Below are 23,863 nucleotides of genomic sequence, written 5' to 3' on the forward strand. Positions count from 1 at the left end.
GGATGGTGAGAGGGTTAGTTAATCAGGCGATCTGCTCTGCTCGACACAGAGCATCCTGGCTACATGTCACAAAATGCGTACTTGTGTGCGTGCGTTTGTGTGCATTGGCTAGTTTTCTGCAATTCGAGCTGTGAGACAGAGTCCCAGACTGCTGATGGGAGATTAGAGGTGAGACGTCTAATCTCAGTGTAATCAGGCGCTGCATCTGAGCCTTCGCTCCACACCAACAGGTCCAAACAGAAACTCATCTCACAGAAAACATGGCCCTGATGAGGTAGGAGATGGTTATGGGGAGTATCTGGTGTCCACCATCAAAGTCAGAAAAAAAAAAAAAAAAAAAAAGACCAGCAGGTAAAATTAAATTATTTTTGCTCTCATGTCTTCTAGGCTCAGGCTGTTTTGACAGAAACGAGTCCATATAACAGAGCATGTGGTAAAACTGCCAAGGACATGCTCAGGAAAACCACAGCTGACTTCTTGATGAGAATTAAAGCCCGGTGGTTGAAAAAAAAAAGCGTTGAAGATGCCCTTTTCCTTTTTAGGGAGGAAAAAATGAAAGACAGACAGAAAAATAAGGAGAAAATTATGTCTCAAGTAATGTCAAGGCAACTAATATAAAAAGACTACACAAAAAGTGGACATTACAGCCACTGGAGCAAAAATAAGTATCTGTTTTCATCTAGGACACTTCACCTTCTGATGGCTCAATGATTAGTGAATTTGGGTAGATGGAGGAGAGGGAAGGAGAGGAGAAGAGGCTGCCAGTGAACAGCTGCCCCTGTAATTTATATTGATGAGGGGACTGGCATGGCGGGGAGCTTCCAGCAGTTTGATCACTCAGGCAGAGTGGAGAGTCAGCGAGACACGACCCATCCCTGTGGTTTAGGTTGGACTGGAGAGACCTCTTAAAAAGCACACACACACACGCACACACGCACACGCACACATCCACAGAAACCCATACTTTCATATAGTGGCTTGCAAGAGAGTTCATACTCTGTGAACTTTTTCACATTTTTTCATGTTACACACTCAAAGTTTGATCTATTTTAATGGGATTTTAGACTAACATGGGGTAGCACATAACTGCAGTGAAATGAACTATGTTTAATTTTTAAAACGTTTTTGCAAATAAAAATCTGAAAACCATGGCATGTCTTCGTATTCAGATTAGTCTACTCTGATGCCCCAAAATAAATACTAGAGCAACCGACTGCCTTCAGGAGGAGCAGCGTGCAACTGCGAATCTACTGCGACGAGGCGGTCAGTCTAGAATGGACAGCTGAGAAAGAAAAACATTAATTAAAAGGGTAGCCAAGGGGCCCATGGTAACTTCTGAGGACTTTTAATCATCAACAAGCTAATGGAAGACAATGTTGAGAGTACAACTTCAAAATATGCACTTCACAAATTTTATCTTTCTGGAAGAGTACAAAGAACAAAGCTGTGAGAAGTCTGGGTCACATTGTACTACAAGGTGTAAGGTTTTGTTCAAATAAGACCAGGAAGTAGAAAGAAGAATCATTGTCTTTAGCAAGGACATGTAAGCTGGTCATATATATTGGGAAGATCGACTGAAGGTAAATACAGACCATTGTCCATTGCGACAAAAGTCCAAGACATACAGTTAGAGGTGCATAATAGTGCTTATTAAAAAACATTGCTTAGTAACCACTTCCAATTCATAGCTACGGTTTGTCTGTCACATAAAATCCCAACAATGTAAATTATAGTTTCTGGATGTAATTGTAAAAAAAAAAAAAAAAAAAAAGAAGTCAAGGGTAATGAATCCTTTTGCAAGATGCTGCAGATACACAAGCAAGCAAGACAGCCAAGCTCACATTTCGAGTGTCAGCATCATCCAGTAAATCAAGTAACCCAATGTTTTCCCTCCAAGAACAGAAATAGATCCACTAACTGGCTATAACCGTGCAGGGCAGAGACATCTCCCTCATTATTACTCCACCAGCCATATAATCACCAGGCTCTTCCTTTACAACCTCAATGACCATTAACTGGCCCTTGAACTTCTTCTTCTGAGCACACAGCCCCTGATGAGGCGCTACAGCCGCTTCCTGTCTGTGAGGCAGAGCAATCAACTACTTGTTAAGGGGATTTACTTTGATTTCCTCACACAGTTAAGATTTGAATATTTCTAACTAAAATGAGACGATAGAGTCCAGTTTCAGCCGAGGGCTTTTAAACTCAACACTCCTAAATCATGCTCTTTGATTTGGGTCCCTCTTTTTTCCCCATCCGCATAGAGGTGCTTAGAGTAAAACTAATTAAGTTGGTGGGACGAGGGACCTGTGGGTTAAAATGTGTGTTCCTCTCGACATTAAAGATATTCTGACCCAAACACACATTCACAGATAAAAAAAATTATGGTAGTGCCTCCGGACAAGCAAATAGCTTAACACATGATCATCCTGTTATTTTGACGGCGCTGTCTGAGCAAGGTAGAGCTGTCTAGCTTGAAGACCATATCCTTTGCCCCGCTGTCTGATGTAACACAGAGCTGGGGTGTTTTACGCTCACAGTCTAAAACACTCAGACCGCTCTTACAAAAAGCCCCTCTGGCTTCCCCCTCTCCACAAGTTTCATCAGAGTGATCAGAGCAAAAGAATAGCCTTCAGGGCTGGTTTCTTCCATTCACACAGAGGGATACGAACACACACATAAGCCTTTCAGCTGCATACACAGACACACTACAGAGCAGCGCCCACTCCCTCCAAAAAAGTATTTTTACATGCGTTTTCAATTGCACTTCACATATGTCAAAATACAGTGCAAATCTCCTGGAGATTATTGATTCCTGCAGGTTTGACTGCTCATCAATTCTTAACGTGCAGAGCGAAATTGAAAAGCTGAGCTCCACAGTATTACCGTGGAGCTCGCAGAAGCCTTGCATGTTAGATTAGAGACATAGTGTCAACGCCTGTCCCGATATCTTTCAATTTTTGCCGATATGATCTGTATTGAAGAACACAGAATTCTGGTAGTTAGTGCAGCCTCAGAGGTTACAAACCACCACACAACACCACATCCTTGTTGTTCAGCTGCAAGGCCTTGCAGAAAACAAAGAGATGCTTCACCACACTGTCTCCTTCAAATGTGCATGATTGTTTAGCAAGTCACAAGACTGCACAGCATTTTAATTTCCTCTCTGGGGTTATCATGTTCTTTACAGTACGGAGCAGGAGAAATACAAAGGGGGGAGAGTGGTTTGGATGTAAGCACGGAACTGTTCTGTGTCAGGGAAAAATGACAAAATGAGGAGCTGTGAAACAAATGTGACTTTATCATCCTGTCTATATGAGAAACAAACATTTTTTCCCCATTTAATGAGTTTCGTATAAAGCTTTATCCCTAACAACTCAGAACTTTACTCAAAAATTCTGAATTGTTAGGGATAACAACTCAGAATTGTTATCTCTAACTAAGAAATGATTGGGTCGTACTTACAAGTGTGTGTCTTCTTTGTTACCGAGATACCTGCAAAGATAAAACAACAATACATTAAAACCGACAGCCATCAATATGAAGGCACACCAACGTGATTTTAAATGACACTGAGTTATTTTTAAAAATTTTTGTATCATTACAACCAGAAATTTAATTCTTATTTTATTTGCATTTTATGTGAGTGAGCAACACAAAGTGGAGTAAAATTGCTTGAAAAAAGAAAAAGACATATGCTTGTCAAAATGTCCCTTTGACAAGTAAAATAACTTTTATATAAAACAAAGGTGTGGAAGGTGAACTTTTACGCCAGTCTCTAGTCTTTTTCAGCTTATCCTATGACTTCCCTGTATTCAACTACTCTCATCTCCCCATCAAGTCCTATCAACTTCCTTGTTCCTTCTAAAAATAAAAAAAACAGCATGATCCTACCACTACCATGTTTCACATTGAGGGTGACTCACTGAGGAATAAGTGCTGAGTTAGTGTTCTGCAAGCAGAGCAAAATGTTCTGTTTTCTGACCAAAACCCCCTTCAACCACATGTTGACTGCGTGACTGTTTGAAGTTTGCGGGAAGCTTCTTGTTGCCTTTCTTCTATAAAGGCCTGATTTGCAGAGTGCCTGATTAATAGTTGTCCTGTTGCCAGATTATTCCACCTGAGCTACAGCTCCTCCAGAGTTACCTCAGATGTTTTTGCTGCTTCTGTTATTAATGATACAATTTTACCCATGACCTGTCTTGTGTTTCCTGGTTTCGTGATGCTATTCTCTAATCAAAGAAGAAGAAGAAGAAGAAAAAAAAACAGCTAGAATTATATAAAGCATTTTATGCATAAAAGGGTGTTTGATTAATAATTGGGTGACATCTGAAAGCAATGGTGGCACTGTATTTTATTTAAGGGCACTGAAGTAAAGAAGACTGAACAAAATATATGGAACACTTTCCAGATTTTAATTTTTTCAAAAAATATTTAAAATAACACAGTATTTTCCTTCTACATTACAATTAGCCAATGCTTTTTATTGGTCTATCACATAGCCCAAATAAATGCATTTTAGTTTTCTGTTTTAACCTGACCAAATAGAAAAATCTTCAAGTGGTACAAATATTTCTGCAAGGCCCTGCATGTATATTGGCTGGTTTCTCTCTTAGAGTTTTGCTACATCAAAAAATGTCAGAAGATGGTTATGCATCTATGTTCTGCAGGCAGAAAAGGAAATTTAAATATAAATAATAAACAACATTTGGAATACTAATGCGGGGAGTACTGATTGGGTCGAAACAAATGAGTAATCCTGAGGCCCTAAAGGAATGTAAGCACGTTGACCTCTGTGTCAGTAAATCCTCCAATCTAAGCAGGTTACATAGGACATAAAAATAACCTGTATCTGTCATTGTTCCGCCATGTAAAATGAAGAAAAATAAACTATAAATATATATATTTACAATGTCTTTGGGGGTCAACCCATTGAGCAGCTACTTTGGATTTCACTGTGGCTCCTCCTGTCTGAAACATCGGTCTAACGCCCCAGGAGCCTGGCACAGACAAACGCAGAGCCAGCCGAGGTCCCCCGCGGCTCCGTTGCACGCTCATGCTACGCAGGACAGAGAGCACACTAATAGATCCCACTTGTCATGCGGAAGCAATGGCTAATTTTTCTACAGCTTGCGTCTGAAACTCGGGGGACGGCAAGTTGACATGATTCAATAACTCGCAGAAAAAGAAGGAGGAAAAAAAAACTGCCTGGCCGGAGATAACAACACTTCAAACATGTTGGAGAAGGGAACGAGTCAAAGAGCAACGAGGGGGAAAACAAATAAGCCCTTCAGTCTTTTATAGACATACACAAACCTACAAATGATATCAACTCCACTGAGCAGAAAGAAAGGGGGAGTGACGGTGGGGGTGGGCATTCACCTAGGGGCTGGCAGTCTGTGATGTAGCTCCAGCATTGTTCTTGTGCTCAGGGCAAACAGCTACAGCTTGCTTTAACTGTGGCTTTACGCAATGAAAAAGTAAACTGAAATGTTGCCTTAAAACAACACTTTAGTCAAATAACATGGCAGTCAGTTTAATCTGATGTTGAATTAAAAACAAGCAGCATTGAGGTGCAGCACAATAAGACAAGGGGGAAAAAAATCTGTAACGGTTTCTGTTTCGAGGTAAAAACATTTTCTTAGACCACAGCTGGTGTGCTCAATGGAAACTGAGTTACGCAGAAATAGGCTGACTTTTCCTGGATTTTTATCAGAACTCTTGCAAACTCAAGAAAAAACATCCTCAGTTTTAAAAAGAAGCATCATCTTCTTCAAATGTAAATAATGTGCGAAAGCTGCAACACAGTGTGACATGCTCTTTCATTGTCTAATGAGAGATCTTACAGCTGCTAACATATCTTTGTTTTGTCAAATGTTTTTATCGTAGAGGAAATGAACGGGAGTTGTGTGAGGGCGTGTACAGTGCAAATGTTCTTGCTCATCATTAGCCACACAGACCACATTCTCACATACTGCTACCTGCCAGACGGTGACTCATTCTTCAGTTATATGCTTGGGTTTCACTACAATGAAAGATGCAGGGTTGTCTGTGTAAATAAACTCATGTCCACAAAGGTATTCAATGTGGCTTATTTGCTTACTTCTTGTAAAGGAACTATAATACAATATTACATTTAGTGAGCCCTTAAGGTGCAACAGCAGACTATAGTATGCATGGTAACAAAAGGCTCAATATCCTACACATATAGCAGAAAAGATGGTAGAAAATATGATGAAAAAGATGCAAACATGAACAAATGCATAAAAGTAGTAAACACAGTAGTGTACTTAATAACACTGTATTCATCTCTTTAAAACCTGCTGCAAGAGTTAAGACTGTCAAAATACTGCACTTTTAAAAGTGAGCTGCTTATTAGACACTAAATTACTAATACCAACATTGTTACACTTCTTCAATTATAGAGGAGTCTAATTGAAAGTTTACACATATTAATTTTGATATTTAAATATTTATTAAATTAAGTAGTCCTCTAAATAACAACTTATGTACCAGCAAATAAAATATATCACGACTGACTGGGAAGTATACATTGAAAATTATAGAGCTGATTTAACAGAGTGCTTCAAAATCATAACAACATGTATTTTATGCTGTTTCAATTTCATTTACTTATTTTTAGAAATAAGTAAATTTTGGGTGGTAAATTTTGGGTCAAATATTATTTATGAAGCTGTCTTTATTTTCACTTTGTGTTTTAATTGTGTAACTTTGTCCATTGTGGTTTAATGATATGTAATAAGCTTTACCACATATTTCTTATAGATTTTGTTTAATTAGTGTTGTTTATTCAGAAAGACATGCAGCAAAGGTCCTGAGGTCTGTGTGAAGCTGTAGAGATTTTGAATTCTCCAGAGCAACAAGAGGCAGTATACCTAAACAAAAAAAAACAAGAAAACAAAGGAAATAATTTTTTCTCACTGACTAATATTGCAGATTTTCTTTATCAGAATTATAACAAGCTTGAAGAAGCCTTCAACTGAACAAATGTTCAAATCAATATTGTTACAAACTGGTGCACGGTAGGTACTGGAACATTTTAGAATGACACATAGAACAGAATGATTTAAAAAAACACTGTTCAGTTTTAAAAATATAGCATGTGCCTAAATATTTTACACACAGGTTTATAGTACCTTCTTTGGAGACTTTCAAAATACGTCAAGCCAAATAATACATAATTAGCTTTTACAACAATAGTTCTTGTTTTAACTATTGTTACAACTAGAACCATAGTTCTGGAACTCTGGTTATAGGAGGCAGTAATGCAGTTCTGCAAAAAATCTTTTCTAGCCTGTTGCCATGCAGGTTTGAAGGAGTAGGAGGGGTGGTAAGAAGAGCCGCTTCACCCTCTATGTGTCATTTAGATTTCCGTGATTGGAGGTGGCAAGGAGAGGAGGCCACAAAAGCCAATGAATGAGTCAGGCGGTGAGAAAGAAGAAGTCTGCTCTGGGCACTGACATTGGCGACGCCTGCCAACTCGTGTCTTCTCTGCTGGATGGCAGGTTCAGAGGTCATTCTGGAGGTGAAGCTCTCCTTGGCTGACAAACAAGCTGCCATAAACATGTTTATATCTTGAGGAATGCCTCTTGTAAATATGTGTTCATCCTGGGCAGTAATAGTGTAGCAAGTTAAAAGACAAACCTGCATTCAGTCTTTATGAAGTTGAAGCTGAATACTAAACTCTACATTAACATTTTGTCACAGTGGAGGGAGGGCTAGTTGTCACTGCATGGCCTTTGATCAGTTATATTCTCTCTTGCATGTGTAAACAATTCAGCAAGTGTTCTCATGAGACATGAAGGGAGAGAAGTACTATGCAGGCAACTGGAGGTTAACCTCTACCACATCCAGCTGCAGGGGGGGCACACATCCTGTAAACATGCCAGTTAGACTGGAGGAGAGTCAGAGTGAGGTTTGGCAGCCACACTGCTGCAGCCGGCTGTGAAGCGCAATGCCATTGCAGACGCCTCAAAGTGACAGCGCTGTAATGAAGTCTGAGGCCCACGGCAGGCTGTACGTCATAATTTCAGTTTCCTTAAAACCTGACAGGGAATGATTATCATGGATGGTTATTGTCACCCTGCCTCCCTGGTAGACGATGCGTGCTCTGGGGTTGTTGCACCGTGACATTCAAAGTTACAGTCTCCTTCATATAATGGAGCTGTCCTCTCAGCGCGCTAATGGGAGCGATCCATTTAACCTGTGCCAGAAACACACAGACGAGGAAGTTCCTAATGCGAGGCCTCTCCCGTGGGGACGTCACACTCCCCCCCTGGCTGCTCCCTTCCTGCTGCTTGATTCATTGACTGGCGCTCCTCACTTATCCTCATTCACTGTTCAGTCTGGGGAGACATGGAAGGCTTGCTTCCCGCCGCCTGCTCCACATGCCATCACTGCACGCCCACCGCACACAAGGACATAACCAGACCCAATTCAGGGAAGAACCAGTGTGGTTCCAGAGAGGGACCAGCTACACACCCACTCAAGTTACGGGTCACTTACGCAGGCCTTGGGAATGCTAACTGTACACATGCGCCACGGTTAATTGGTTAATAAGGCCTCTCAGATTAGAAATAGAAAATTCAGACAGTAACAAATGATTTTCTATCCCCGACTGAAGGTTGTTAGAAGAAATATACTGATTAGGCTTTACCTGGCAAAATACTTTTTTCTCATTTTCTTTGAGGTCTGAGCTGCAAAATCAAATTTCCACTGATTCTTGTGTTTCTTTTTCAAAGGATTATAAAAACTAAAAAAAGCTCATAAATGAATTTCAGCAGTGTAAAGGTAAAGGTAATTTTATTTATATAGCACATTTTCGGCAACAAGGCAATGCAAAGTGTATTGAACCAACTGTAGAACAAAGATGGTGGGAATTATTGGTTTTAATGCATAAACAGGAAAAATAAATCTAATTTCTCAGTTATTGACCTGACACTGAATGATCAAAGCAGATCACAGCAAAAAATAAAATAAAACAATCTAAGCATTTGTTGGTATATCTCTATTTGTGAGTAACTAATGCTGGAGAAACTAAAATTATCCTAGTTATAGGATAATAATAGGATAATTTTTATTATCCTATTATAGGATAATAATAGGATAATTTTATCCTATTAAAGGGTGGCATAGGTGTCCGTCTTTGTAAAGAAAAGGCCTTACTTTTTCATTTTTAGCAAATTCAGTCAGTAATGGGAAGACCAATTATTCAAACAGCCAACATTGCAGTAAATATGCTAACATCTGCTTTATCTCTAATGGTCAAGAAATCTGGAAAAATCATTTTTATCATAGCTTTGTTTTGTTGATAAATCTAGTCTGTGAATGTCGTTTTCAGAAAGCTCTAAATATTTTCGTGTTTAATCACACCTAATTTAAACTAATGGTTTGTAAGCGTTCTCTTGCAGAATTTGGGGACAGACTGAGAAGCTACTGATTTCAGGTGTGTTTGTGCAAGAAAAATGTAAAACCAATGTCCCTTGTGGACTTACTTTTTGTTTAAAGCTTATCAAACTCTATCTATGTAGGCCAGATACAGGTTAATGTGTCACCCCTTTGTTATCTGTCCTAACTGTCCCTAATAGAGAAACTTTGGGAAATGAACAAAATCGCTAATTAAATTGTCCCAATTTCTGTGGAGTGCCACGGAGACCGTAACTAGAAATACAGAAAGTTTTTATAACAAAACTATTCCCACCAGAAACATACACTGCAGAAATTCTAATTCAAACCAACCAAATGTTTATGGTCTGCTTGGCAACACGAACTGCCTATTCAGTGTGATAATCAAAACATAACAATTTTAATCTACTGATAAGTGCCCATGTGAGATGTCCTGTCTTTTGTGCCTGTAATGCACATCTTGATATATTCAAGTTATCTGTTGCTCTCTCTCAGTCTGTTGCATCCTAAACAAGTTGCAGACATGTCTCAAAATGTTATAGAAAATACAATTTCCCTTAATGACGGGACAATTATATAGTTTTATTTTAATTTAGAGGAACCTGGCATGTATGGATGAATTTCACACATTCACACACACAAAAAAGCTACATTTAGATGCAAAATAGAAGAACAATATGGTCTTGCAGAGAAATGGTTATGTGCATATTTTCAAAAATATATTTTCAATAGAATTTTGAAAATAATAATAGTGTATAATATCAAAATATAAATATCAAGTGTGCATTATTAGGATTTTAGTGCTATTTGTAATAGCAACTAAACTAGGACATAACAAATAGATGAGGAAAAGAGTGCACTGAAGTTACTTTGACAGAAACAAAAATCATCTTCTATTTAATATAGCAATCGAAGCAATGCACTAATGCAGTGTTTCCCAACCCTGGTCCTCAAGGCACGCTGCCCTGCATGTTTTAGGTATTTCCTTGCTTCAGTTCAGCTGATTTCAATTGATGACTGATTTAACAGTCATCAATTTGTTTGTTGAACTGCAATCAGTTGAATCAGGCACATTAAAGCAGGGAAACCTCTAAGACATGTAGGACAGTGTGCCTTGAGGACAGGGGTTGGGAAACACTGCACTAATGTAACAACACTTAAACATGTAGCCACTGCAGTGTGTGTAGGGCTTTATAAGTAAGGAATGTTGTAAAAAACAAAGAGCAACTCTCACTAACTGAGACTGGCATCCTATCATTCAGAGTAAAGAGCCACTCAAAAGAATCGGATCGTTCATGAACGTCACATCACTAATTCCCTTTCAAATTTCCTTTCATCTCTGTGTTTTACCTGAAGTTGCTGTTAAACAACTTACTGATACTGAAAACAGCTAATTCTGTGTCTTTTCTTTTTAATATCAATATCTACACCAAACAGTACTGTTGTCAGTGCTGGTGTGGCATGTTCAGTAATCGGGAAAAGACTAGACATTTCCTTTTCTGCTTTTCTCCAACGATGGTAAGTCAAACTGATTTTAGTCAACAGCCAATTTCGATATGCATATCTATTTGAGGAATATAGTACCTCTTCATTCTTCTTCTGCTTCTACTTTTCATACAGCAACTTGTTGTATAAATACCAACTGCTTAAATAGAGAACTTCTAAGTTCTCTATTTAAGCATCAGTGTATCAGGCTGATGACAGAACCTGCTTGTGAAAATACTTAACCATAATTGTATTGTCACTTTCAGCATGTGTTCTGTCCATTTTTGTCCCAAACAAGCATAAATGTTGCCTCAACTCATTAGTTGGAATCTGTTCCCCCTCCTAAAAATAATAATTCAGTTATATATCAAACTTTAAGAGTACCGCTTCGTCTTGACAACGAAAACAGAAGTGTCTTCCTGCATCTTAAATTTCCAGAGAGGACTAATCCATTTTTATGGTGCTCCATATTCAAACAATTTAACTGAACATGAACTTTGAAACACAGGAATGCCAAAATAAGGCTTTGCATTGCTACACAGATCATATAGACTTTAGATTTGAAAGGTAAACTGGCGCAAGGACGCCAGTGCTGTTCCTTGGTACGCCTTCCAAAGGCCACCTTTTATACACAAAGTCATTTAAACAAATTATCCATCTTGCTGTGACACACTTAGTGCCAGCTATTATGTGACTTTACACTATGCATGCAAAAATGTAATGATTAAAAAAGCACATTGATTCTAATCAGCTGCCCCCTAATATACTAAAACACTTAATCCATGGAGAGGCCAACTCTCTGGGGATGCTCAAAGAAAAATGACTTCTTTGTCTCCAGGCGCTGTTATTTCTGGTCATTTCTAATTGGTTTTAACTAAAAGCAACCACTCTGAGACTCCACAGGTTACTCTAAAGCATTGCCATGGAATTGTCTGCAAATAGAAGATATACATCCAAATTAGTTTTAGAGGACATCACAACTGTCTTTGAGAAGATGAAAGAAGAAAGGTCATGAAAGAATACAACTAAACATGCCTTGGTGAGGGAGACACAGGAAGGTGGAGGGTCCCGATGGAAGAGTGACATTATCAGGGTGACCTTGAAATCATAGGAGCCTCAACTGTCTTGAGGTTTTATGTCACAATCACCTCAGCCCCTTACAAATGACCCGTGGGTTCATGATCAACACCCTCTCAGACGCATATCTACGTTCCTGGAGTCTCCAGGTGGGTCTATGGCGCTGCATGGCGGGCTCGTGAATTATACAATGCAGCAGAGGAATGGACGTGGCTCAGGAGGGCCAAAAAACAGCAGGTATGGCTTGGAGGCAGAGTTAAGACTCTGACGGGATTTTAATTGTACCACAGGGAACACTGATAAATACTATTGTTATAGGTAAGAAACTGCTGCACAGGCTCACTTGGCTGAGAGCTGAGAACTGACTCTGTTGTATAATAGCCAAGATTCCAAGAGTTCCTCAATACAACGTCTAATGCCTATTCTTAAATATGGCTTGTAATGTTTTTAAACAATTGACTTTAATGTCTGTGTGTACAAATACAAAACAAGAAAAGCTGAAACAGGTGCGGTTACTGTGATTCTACTGTGCGGGTTGGGACTAGTTGGGTTTCTGTAAATCTTGTCTGTAGTCACAGCAGGTCTGATAGATTCATAAATGTGCTTAGTGCAGGTCAAAGACAATCTCTTAAAACTCCTGAGAAAAATTAACAGCAGATTAAAAAAAACCAATAAATGCATGTTTCCCTAAGAGCACTCCTAACCACAGCAGCAACTTTAATAATACAAATCTACTAACAATACCCATTCTTGGAGGCCTGTGGTACACAAACAGATTGAAACAAAATATTGCTTGGATTGTTAGTTACCTCCACCTCCATAGACTGCTGAAATTAAAAGTCCATGAGTTTAAAATAAATAAAACATAAACTATAAATGCTAAGGCATTAGCCAATCTCAACCCCATGGATTTAATACGCATGGGAAATTGAGATATTCATAAAAAAACAGTAGATTAAAATCAATCATTATAAGAACTACAGGTCTGTGGTTTGCCAGACTTTTAGCCTCTTTATATAACAGCAAGTGAGCAAAGTATACTTCAGGAAATCACAGTGGTCGGTGTTTTTGTCTCCCTTGTTCAAGTTTTATATTATTTCAAGAACTGAGGTGTACATTTAAGGGTCAGAAGAGCTTTAGTACTTTGTGACAATCTTCCTTACTGGTTTATAATCACTAAGGGGGGGAACTGGACAAGAGCTTTGATGACAAACTAATATCAGCTAATAATACTTTAAAGGCTGACTCAAAAATATGCAGGAAACTTGTCATTATCATCATTCATTCAGTCTCAATTCCCATGCAGGAGACTACAGCACAGAGCACTTGTCTAATGAACAAGGGTCTATAGGGAAGGATCACTGTATGAGAGTGTGTTGGAAGTCAAGGTCCCATAACAGTGGACTCATGGCTCAGCTGATAAGGACTTGGCTGTAATTGCTCAGAAGGGAGGGAACTGCAGCCCCATTAGGTCTGGTCTAAGCACTTGCCAATAAGGCAAACTGCCCCTCTGAAGCCTCGCATGTAATGAAAACTTCCTCGGAGATGAATTACATGTCTGTCAGTCCACTAATTAATATCACAGACTTGTCGGTTTTGCTTCTCTGCATTAACGAACTGAATCAGAGAGTCTGGGATGGAGGCACTTCAGGCACTGGAAGATATAAGTGAGGGAAAGGCAGAGGCAAAGCAGCAAGTGCATTACTACTGTTATTCAGCACAACCATGGTCGGCACTTAGCACAGCATCTATTTTTCATGTATTTCATAATTAAAACCTGCAAGTTTGTAAGCCGCCCCATGCTCTATCTAGATCAAAGGTGCTTTTATTAGCAGGGAGTTTAACAGCGGAACCACTCCTCTATTTCCTGCGTCATGCTTAAAGCACAATTACCCTGTAATTACACACGTGATAATGGGACAGCCACTGAACTGGACTATGATTAATACAACACAGATCCGCCCTCTTTTTTAAAACTCAGACAACAGAGGACTTTACACGTGAGGAAGCCCAATGTGCGGCAGATAAATAGGTTGATGAAAGCCTGAACACATATTTCACATGATGCCCCTTGCGGTGCAGGTGGAGGGTGCTTCAGTTTGTTGCCTCTTTCCTCCCCGCTGCAACACGATGTGATTCTAATCAGAGGATAACGCGGGATGAAACTCTGCAGAGCAGCGACATGATGCCTCACTTCTGAGAGGATAGAGAGATACAAATCTAAAGTGCATGTTGCAATATGGGAGTTGAGCTGTGCCTTTTATTTGTCCAACTGACTTTGGGGTAACTTAACACCTGTCTAAGCTCCTGTATGGATATTCAGACTGAGATACAACTACATAAACTCTTTGTGCTGATGTTATAAACCAAACTTAACTTTAAAAACAACTTGAGAACCCTTAAAACCAAAACCATTTCCACCAGCAATTCAAATACTTGTCAAAAAACAAAATATGCTTCTGGTGCTTTATCATGTATGAGTGCAACCAAAGCTACATATTCTAAAAAGCCAAATTGTTTGCACCACATGGAAAGATTTAGATAAAAGCAAAGGAACATCTAGTTAAATAATGACTAAATGACATAAAGGAACTGGTAATCTTCAAAAATAAGATGAGGAACAATTGGTTTTGGGCAAATCTAGATATTGACAAATCTAAACATTCCTAAGTCATCAACACAGTTTTCATGTATTTTCTAGCCTGTTCTGATGATAACACATGAAGGACTTCCAGGCCAAGAATGTAGATATTTTTTTTTATGAAAGTCTCTGAAGTTTTTGAACGCTTTGAAAATCAAAGCTTCAAAAAAAAAAGTTTTTAAATGGACACTGGATTAGCATTTTGCATGCGTTTCCAAAAAAGTATCTTTTTTGCTTCACATCTTACTGTTGTCATTGGGATTAATATATTGTATGTCAATATAAAGGATGCAGCTGTACTGAAAAGAATCTATGATTAAACATACAAGTATTTGCACACTCAGACTTCCTGTTTATTTTCTACTAAAAGCATGTAGTATTTTTCAGTCAAAAGCCAAGTTAGCAGCAGGGGAGAAAACTGCTGAAGTGAGACTCATAAGGTCAGTTACAGTTCACAGCACAAATGCCACACAGAAATAAGTGGACTAGTAATAAAACATGCTGCCTGTTTCTTTAATGTAAGGAATACAAACTGTAAGCTTTGTTATTGCTAAAAACTAGAATCCATGCTTTTTAAATATGCTTTGGACACAGACAAAGGTGAACACCCAGAATACATAAAATGTGACCATTTCCATCGTATGTACAGATGAGCTAATGACACAAGGAGAGGAGGGGGTGACTCTGAGCTGGAGTCCGAGGCCAGAGCTGGGCTGCAACCAAAGCCATACATTCTCCGCAATATAAAAGCTTGCTGCGTTGGCCGGCAGTAATAATTAATAGCATACTCTATAAGCATTCCATTAGGTGCAAGCAGCTGTCATAAACATCTTAATTAATTTACAAAGCAAGCAACCAGGGAATTATGGCAACGTAAAAATCTGCTTCCCTCTGCCGCTCCACAGCACTGGAACAGATCGGGCTTTTAAATTTTTAAACATGCCTTTCATGTTCTCTAGAGCACTAAAAACCCTTTGAACAGTCAGCTTGTTAGGAGATGCACCTAGCAGCCCAATACCTACGGGTCGTCTTGCTATTCTTTCACTACAGTGACAAGAGGTTTTGGGCTTTTCTCTGCTGCACCAGCTTGACTCAAGGAATCTCCCTCTCCCTCGTATTTTCTTTGTCACAGCAGTTTAACCACACAGCATTTGTCTGTCAGGCTCTTTGTTTGAGCTCTTTCTACCAACTATCACAGTACACATATCCTCACTAGCCATTTTATTAGGTACATCTCTCTGCTACAAGGTTAGGCCTCCTTTTTGTCTTTAATTTTTTGTGGCAAAGATTAAGCCAGGTGTCAGAAACATGTCTCAGAAACCATATTAACATAACAGGAGGCCCTTGGAGTACAGTGAATTTATTGCCATATTCAAGAAACCAGCTTGAGATGGTTTCAGCTTTGTGACATGGTACATTATCCTCCTGGAAGTAGCCATCAGAAGATGGGTAGAAGATGACAACAGTCAGAGTGTGGTGCTTAAAAAATGCTTGTGTAGTTTTAAGCAACCGTGGGCAACACACTTTCCAAATTGTTGTTGTCTAGGGTTTTGGTGAACTCTGGTAAACTGTTCTGACATGCTCAGCTTCCTATTCTTAGACAGGATGTAGCACATCTCCTTCAAAGTTTCGTGTGCTTTGTGTTCAGAGATGATATTTCACATACCGTTCTGTTGCCTTTTCTAATTTCTAACCTCCAGATGATTAAAAAGACATTTACGGACAAACAACTGCAACTAACGGGGTATTTTCTCTTTGTCTGACCACTCTCTGAAAACAGGGACATTAGGCTGGTAGTTGAAAATTCTGAAAGATAATCAGAGCAGTCCATCTGGTATTAGTTACCATGTCACATTGAAAATAACTTATATTTAAAATGACAAGCAGAGGCTCAAATAAGAACCATATGCTTGTAGGAGCAAGTACACTGAGACTCCTAGAAGGTGCACTTCTGTTACATTGTGCTGTAATCTGTAGGCTTCTGTGCAAAAAGCAAAGGGTCAGAGCACTGTGGTAAACACTCTCTTCCCTACCTGCTCTTACTCAGAGAGGGCCAGATTAGACTGGCCACTCCATTATATGAGAAAGGCTTAAGAGCATTTCCACTTTCAGAGCTGGGGTATCAGCAGCTTTTGACACTAAGCGGGGCTGACCCATCATTTTGGAGGGGGGACCCAAGAGGAGGAGATGTCCTCACACCAACAGAGTTGACTCTGCATGGTATAAAAAAAATATTTTTTCCTGACCACTGCAGTTTCAATTGGACTATTTTCAATGTCGCTCTACAATCAAAAAGTTCTTGGGTTACCGTATAATTTGAACCACAACATTTTTTTACACTGCCCAACAAACACAAAGAGAAAGCAGTGGAAGTAAAGTATTTTAACCACCAATGTACAATGTACAGCATATACTTTTAAATGTAACTATAATTTTGGCTTTGTGACAAAAATGAGAAAGATTATCTGAACATGTCCTTGGCTACATGGACAAGGGCACAGTCTTCTAATAATGAAGCCGGTGGAACTCTGTTAGGGTTGCTCGGTGAGAGGCAATAATTGAGAGGTTTTTGTAGTCTTTTCAAGGCAACAAAAAACATTAACCTATTGCTAAAAAATAGATGAGTGTTTTTTTTTGTTTAGCACTTGAATTGTTTCCAGTAGCAGTACCGACCAAAATGGAAGGACAGAAGCATATGTCCCCTTTAAACTTTATTCAAAATCTCAATGTGTTTTTAATCACAATTTATCTCTATAATTTCTGGAAACATAAAGTACAAAAATGTTATGCAGTATAGATTAAGTACATATGAAATTATTTGCTTATAGATACTAAATGGAAGTAGAAAGGTACAAAACATGTAGGTATAAATTGGAGGTAGAAGGACCCAAAGCCATTATTACTACTTAAATTTCTACTATCGCTGATATTAAAATTAAGGTTTTTTAGCACATATCCAGCACATTTTTATAAAACTGTATTAAACTTGTACACAGCAATCACACATAAGATTTTCTATCCCACTTCCGATCTGCAACCACATTCAACCACAGAAAGAGATAATTTTTTAAATATTATTATATTTTTATTTGTTTGCTCTTGACAGTCAGGTGCCCTGCATCCAATTTTTTTCCTCTCTCTCGAACCCTTCTTCCGTCTCTCCATTTCAGACCCATACCATATTTGCTTAACCCAGCCAGTGTGACAGCACTCAATGCTAAAGCACTCCCAAGGCAGATGATCAAAGTCAGCAGTCAATTCACATTACAATGCATTGATTTGATGTTTCCTAACCTCCCAGGCCTTTCACTAATGCTGCCAAGGGCCTCCAGGATATTTCAGAGAGTAGTTCCTTTCCCAGCTTTTCTTCCTCCTCTCTCCTCCTCCCTCCACTTCTGCTTGTCTGGGAAACTAAAATGTGTTCAGCTGAAATGTTGTTCCTGGTCATGGATACCAAATATTTAAAAAAAATCTGGAACTTATAAATAACAGGCACTTAGATCTTTAAAATAACAATCACCTAAAAATAACATCCTTTTCCTTTACCTCAGTCTTGAGTATTGTTAAAGAGTAAATCACTCCCTTGTTCTCCCATACCACACTTCGTTTGTTCCTCATCACTTATTCATTTGCAATTCTTTACCGAGTGCTCTTTCTATGCTTTAGTGACTACCATTTCCCTTTCAGGGGATGTTCAGCGGGCGTCCATGTTTTATTCAATTATGAGAATTTAATATGGTGGAAAGGTGTGCATAGACGTTACTCACACATGCATCATTTCCACACATATTAATTTTCTCTTACTGTTGTTTCTCCTGTTCCAGGCAATAGAGCCTGCACCCCACATTGATACATGCTGTCTTCTTTTAGTCATTAGCATTTTTACCTATTAAAAAACAATCACCAATTATAAATGTATGATAAATCAGCCCATTACTGTTGGGCCTTTGGAGGCACATGGGTAACTTTGTTTACTTGATATTTTTGTTTCTTCTTCTCTCAGCGGTTGTCAAAATGTGTAGGCGTCATTGCCATGACACACTGACACACTGACCTACAAGCACTAAGGAGAATGATGTTCGGCTTTATAAACACAAGCATGCACAACATGCAGCAAAAATAGAAGAGGCGGATGGAGAGCGCAAATGAGAAGATGAGAGGGAAATCAGAAGTATTGATTTAGTCTGCAAGAGGCATTGCTTTAAACAACATTAGTCATTATAACTGTGTGTAGGAAGCGTGCTCTTTAATTACTCGTCAGAGGCCAGACAAACTCAGCAGCTGCGTGAAGAGAGCCTATTGATTACCGCCTGGCAGATAGGACACACTTAGCTTCTAGTGCTGTGTAACAGACCACAGGGATGAGCAGAAAGACATAAATGCCGCTGACCTCTCTTTCAATCTACTAGGCGACAACAGAGCAACTGTTAAAACTGGTCATCAGCAGCAGGGCAGAATTTGGACTTCATCCAATGCTTGTATGTGACATCTGAACTGCAGCTGTTGTGACATACAGTGTCAATGAAAAACCTGCATTCTCTTGCATAAGCATTAATTGTGCACTTTGAAGAGTCCTGTTGACTGCACTCACCAGTTTTTTAAGTCATCACCCTTCTCTTGCATTTATTTCTCCTTTATTCAGTCAGTATTGTTAGTTTGTCCCATTGTTATCCTTCATATTTTTATACCGGGTTTGCTCCGTTTCTTTATGGACTATGTCTAAAAGTCGTGTCCAGTGAAGGAATGAAGACCAAATTTAAAATTGTGCATCCAATGCTTGTCAAGTTGTTTTGTTCTATTATGCTTCATCATCAAAGAAAAATCAAAACTCATTCTAAAAAGGTTAAAAAAAAAAAAAAACTATTGCGAAATCTAAGATGATGGTGAATGCATGTACACTTTTCACTACAACTATATCACACTTAGAAGTCCGGAGTCTGCTATAAACTGTGCTGCAATATCTAATCAAGAATTGTCAAAGAGCATGGTATTAAGATTGAAATGAAATGTTTACAGCTGCTAAAATTAGAACAATAAAAGTAGAATAGAATAGAATAGAATTCAACTTTATTGTCATTGCACTGTCACAAGTACAAGCAACGAGATGTAGTTTGCATCTATCCAGAAGTGCTCTACAAGATATAAATATTTACAGATGTACAAGACTATGTATGTATGGACTATAAGGGGTTATAGCAAAGAGATATACATAGATATAGATATTGTGTATAAGTACTAATAAAAATGTTTGTGAGGCTACTGTTCTCCTTTGATTGGTGATAATTTCCTACGTGTTTTGTTATAATTATGTATAATTGTGATAGTTCAGTAAACAACTGCTGTACTTGTTGCGTAATCTGTGTTTCTCTGCTTACGCTTGATTGCGCAGGTGCGTGTACAAGGAAAAGCAGACTTAAAGTAAAGCGTGTGTTGCTTCAGACTACAAGCTGCTTTGCAAGTAAAGATTATGTTCATAGAACAAGAGGGATATTTAAAGAATATGAAGATTCAGAGGAAACATAGGAGCACATATCTAGGAATGTGAACTTGGATACTTGACACACTTCTTTGCCAGAAATAAAATATTCTTCTTAAGCATCTATTAAATGATCCACATGGCTACAAAATATCAGAAAAGCTTTTGAGCAAAGATCAGTCTGTCTTTGTAGTTTGGTGTTTTTGGTCTTTGCTGCTAGCCTGCTTTGAGTTCTGGGTTTTAAAGTGTTATTTTGGTATTTTAGAAGAAGGTCTAAAGCCCAGAGCTGGAGGAAGAATTCCCCCACATGGCTACACAGAACACAGACAACACATTTATGGATGTTAATTTCTAATATTTAGTGAGCTGATACTTCAGTTCCAGTGTTATCCACTGCATGGCTGGCCCAGCTTCTGCGGAAACCCCTCGTTAAAAATGCATTCGGATTACAAAAGAAGTGGGTAAACCACGCTACAAGGCATGCCAGGCGGAATGGTAGACCCGCATGTGCTGCTCACGACCCTGGTTAGTGAAAGGCCTGTACTATGCGCCTTTCCACTGCTTCCCTTGCACTTACATAATTTAGACAAGCAAAGGGATGGGGATGATAGAGAGTGAAAAATATAGGAAGGGGGATGGGGGGTGAGCGATGGGGTTGGCTGAGCTACAGGGAGCTCACGTCCAATTGCGTTTGGCCATGTGGAGAGACAAATACGGCTGCATGAGCGGAGCTCGTGCCACAGCGGGATTTGATGACTACATGCTGAGACATCCCTACGACATGCTGATAGACAGAGCGGGACACCGCCCCTCCCCTGCATTTACAATGCTGAGCGGAATAAACAGCGGATGCAACAGGAACAAGGCGAAAAGTCTGAGCGCATTAGAGGTGCACTGATCCAAGACCATGGCATGGTTATTTATTAATCAGCTGAGCTTAGCTAACTGCCTGTTTAGATGAACTCATGGTACACTTCAGCAAGGCAGCAAAACTGTTGGCTTAATGCAACATAAGATACAAAATGCATTCACTCAAGACGCTTGTGAGGAATATTTCTTATTTTCACATTCACTAGACTCCCAGTTAGGCAGACCTATTTAATTGCTTTTTTGCTGCAAAAGATGAATTAGCCAATCACAGTGCAGGAACTCAATATCTTTAGGCATCTCAACTGACCATCAGGATGAGGGAGAAAGAGGGATTCAAGTGAATTTGAAGGTGGTGTGTTTTTTTGGGTCCGACTTCTGTGATCTACTGGGATTTTCACACACAACCATCACTCTGGTTTACAGAGAATGCTTCAAGGAAAATAATGTTTCCATTGAATAGTAGTGTTGACTGGAAGGCATCATTGATGTTACAGGTCAGACTAGAAAGGGAAGACTGATTTGCTACAATAAAAAAGAACCAGTAAATCAAATAGGTCTGCATGATATTAGGAAAACTAACAAATTGCTCAATTATTAAACATTGTGAAAATTAACCCACATTCCTTATTCTTGCTTTTCATTTCCACCATCGCAATAAAACCCATTACTCTCGTTGAGCTATACTTTGTTGCTAGAATCCATTAATTTTGGGCATAACATATCGCAAATCTGCATCATAGTGAACAAATCTATTTTAAAACTGTATTTCAATTCTTTGGAACTAAAACACTTAAACCTACTTAACATTACATCTAAGCAGCCCTTGGGAATTGGGATGGAAAGATTATGTATTGTGAGTTTCTGAGCTAAATAAAAAGTTGTGTATTACTAAAAAAAAGGTATGTGTATTATTATCTTTGAGCTCATAGTACATCAGACCTTGAAGTAGATGGGATATAGCAGCAGAAGACCACATCATGCACCACTCCTGTTAACTAAGAACAGGGAAGTTTGGCAGCAATTTGCAAATGCTCAACAAAATAAGACAAAAACAGATTGGAAAGCAACTGTCTGATCTGATGAGCCTTGATTTCAGCTGCCACATTCAGATGGTAGGGTCAGAATTTTGGCATAAACAAGATGAAAGCGTGAATCCATCCTCCCTACTATCAACAGTTCAGATTGCTTCTTGTGCTGTAGGGGGACATTTTCTCTGATCATTTTGTACAAACTGAGCAAAAAACAGCCTCTTTGTGTATTGTTCTTGATAATGTACATAGCTTTATGAGCAGTGTAGCGATTATCTGACGGTTATGTCCTGTAGCATAATGCACTATATAACAAATCTCCAACCAGATTCTGGTTGGAGATAATTCACGGTAAATAAATTCACAGTGAATTTATTTATGGTGACAGTAAATTCATCGTAGTCCAATGGTCTCCAGATCCCAATACTGGAGAGCACGTCTTGGTGAAATGGATGAATGTAGACCCAACAAATATACTGCAACTGTATGATGCTAAAATGTAAGTAAAGAGAAAACTGAGAAATGTTTCCGACAGCTTGTTAAATCTGTGCCACAAGATGTCGAAAGACAAAATGGGGTCCAATTAGTTACTGTACATAAAACAGTGGCCGATGATTGTAGGTTATTATCTGTGGCGTTTGCAAAAAAATAATAGCCCACTATTACAAAAGCTGTGCTCTGTTAATCCATTTGTGCTTATTTAGCTGCAGAAACAAAACATTGCTATGTGATCCAAAGCAAACACAGTCAGAGTGTACAACAAACAAAGCATGTTTGCCCATTTGCAAATTATTCATCTCCTCGGGTGAAGTCAGTGATGAGTAAAAGTGTAGCGATGTTGTCAGTAAAATACACTCCAACAAAGACAAAATATATTTAAAAAAAATAAAATAAAAAAATCACCCCTTTCATGTTGTACTTTTGGAGTTCACTGGCACCACAACACTGCGCACTGACAATGTTTTTTGCCAATTTCAACACCTCACAGTCGGGGTGTCAGCTCATTGAAATGGTGTTGAGAAACACCGTCTTTTAACTGAGAAGAGACATCGCTTGTATAAAGAAAAAGAAGAGAGGAGAAAAACAGAATGGGATGCAATTCTCCAGAGTGCTCTACCCTCCCTCCCTCCCCCAATGTCTCTTCCACTGTTTTTTAGGCGAGTCGAGTAATACACAGGAAAGCACTGGCACACAACACAAAAACATCTCAGCCCAGAGTTCGGGCTTCGTAGACTAATGGGAGCCTTGCACATCACCACGGGGGGAAAATGAGTGTTGGGATCTCAACAGTATTGGCTTGCACTGTTGATGCAAGCTTTGTGGGCAGAAGTGGTTTTGCTAACTTCTTCATTCCTTCAGGAGCTCTGTTACAGAGGTGTTGTGAAGGTGCCACAAGGATTCTGGAAACATTTGGGGATCAAGCAGGGAAGTGGAGAGGCAGGGCCTTGGTCATTACCAGACACTTCCTTTCATCATTTCCCAGACTAGCTCGCACATTCTCCCAGACTTCTGCAGCACTGAGCTCAGAGAGCTAAAGCCCCTTGGACAGTTCATTTAGGATAATGTAGTGATGAGAGATGGGGAGAGGGAGGTGGGGAAGCCTTGGGTCTCTGTGCGCACGTGTGTGTATGTGTGTTGTGTGTGCCTAAATCATCCCTGATAAGTGTATCTTTCTCAAAATGTCTTTTCTGCATTTCAAACACGATGCAAAACACGTCAGCGAAGACAAGAGTGATTATTTTCATAACCTGCTGAAACATAAAAAGGCAATCTAAAGTGCAGTCATATCATTATTTTATGAATTCAAATGAACAACACAAGAAGGATGTTTCAAAGAAAATTTCACCAAAAAAAGATGGA

At 39.1% G+C, this 23,863-nt stretch overlaps 1 protein-coding gene across 2 annotated transcripts in view; it reads right to left on the bottom strand.

Moving 5' to 3' along the window:
• The window catches only part of roraa (RAR-related orphan receptor A, paralog a), a 223,374-nt gene that overhangs the window by 73,015 nt on the left and 126,496 nt on the right, over positions 1-23,863 (bottom strand). For both annotated transcript variants that reach the window (XM_032582847.1, XM_032582856.1), the window contains exon 2: positions 3,466-3,495. In XM_032582847.1, coding sequence (XP_032438738.1) covers positions 3,466-3,495 — 30 coding nt within the window. The remainder of the gene's footprint in view (positions 1-3,465; positions 3,496-23,863) is intronic.

The sequence above is a fragment of the Xiphophorus hellerii genome, chromosome 2 (genome assembly GCF_003331165.1).
Source record: "Xiphophorus hellerii strain 12219 chromosome 2, Xiphophorus_hellerii-4.1, whole genome shotgun sequence".
NCBI classification, from domain to species: domain Eukaryota; kingdom Metazoa; phylum Chordata; class Actinopteri; order Cyprinodontiformes; family Poeciliidae; genus Xiphophorus; species Xiphophorus hellerii.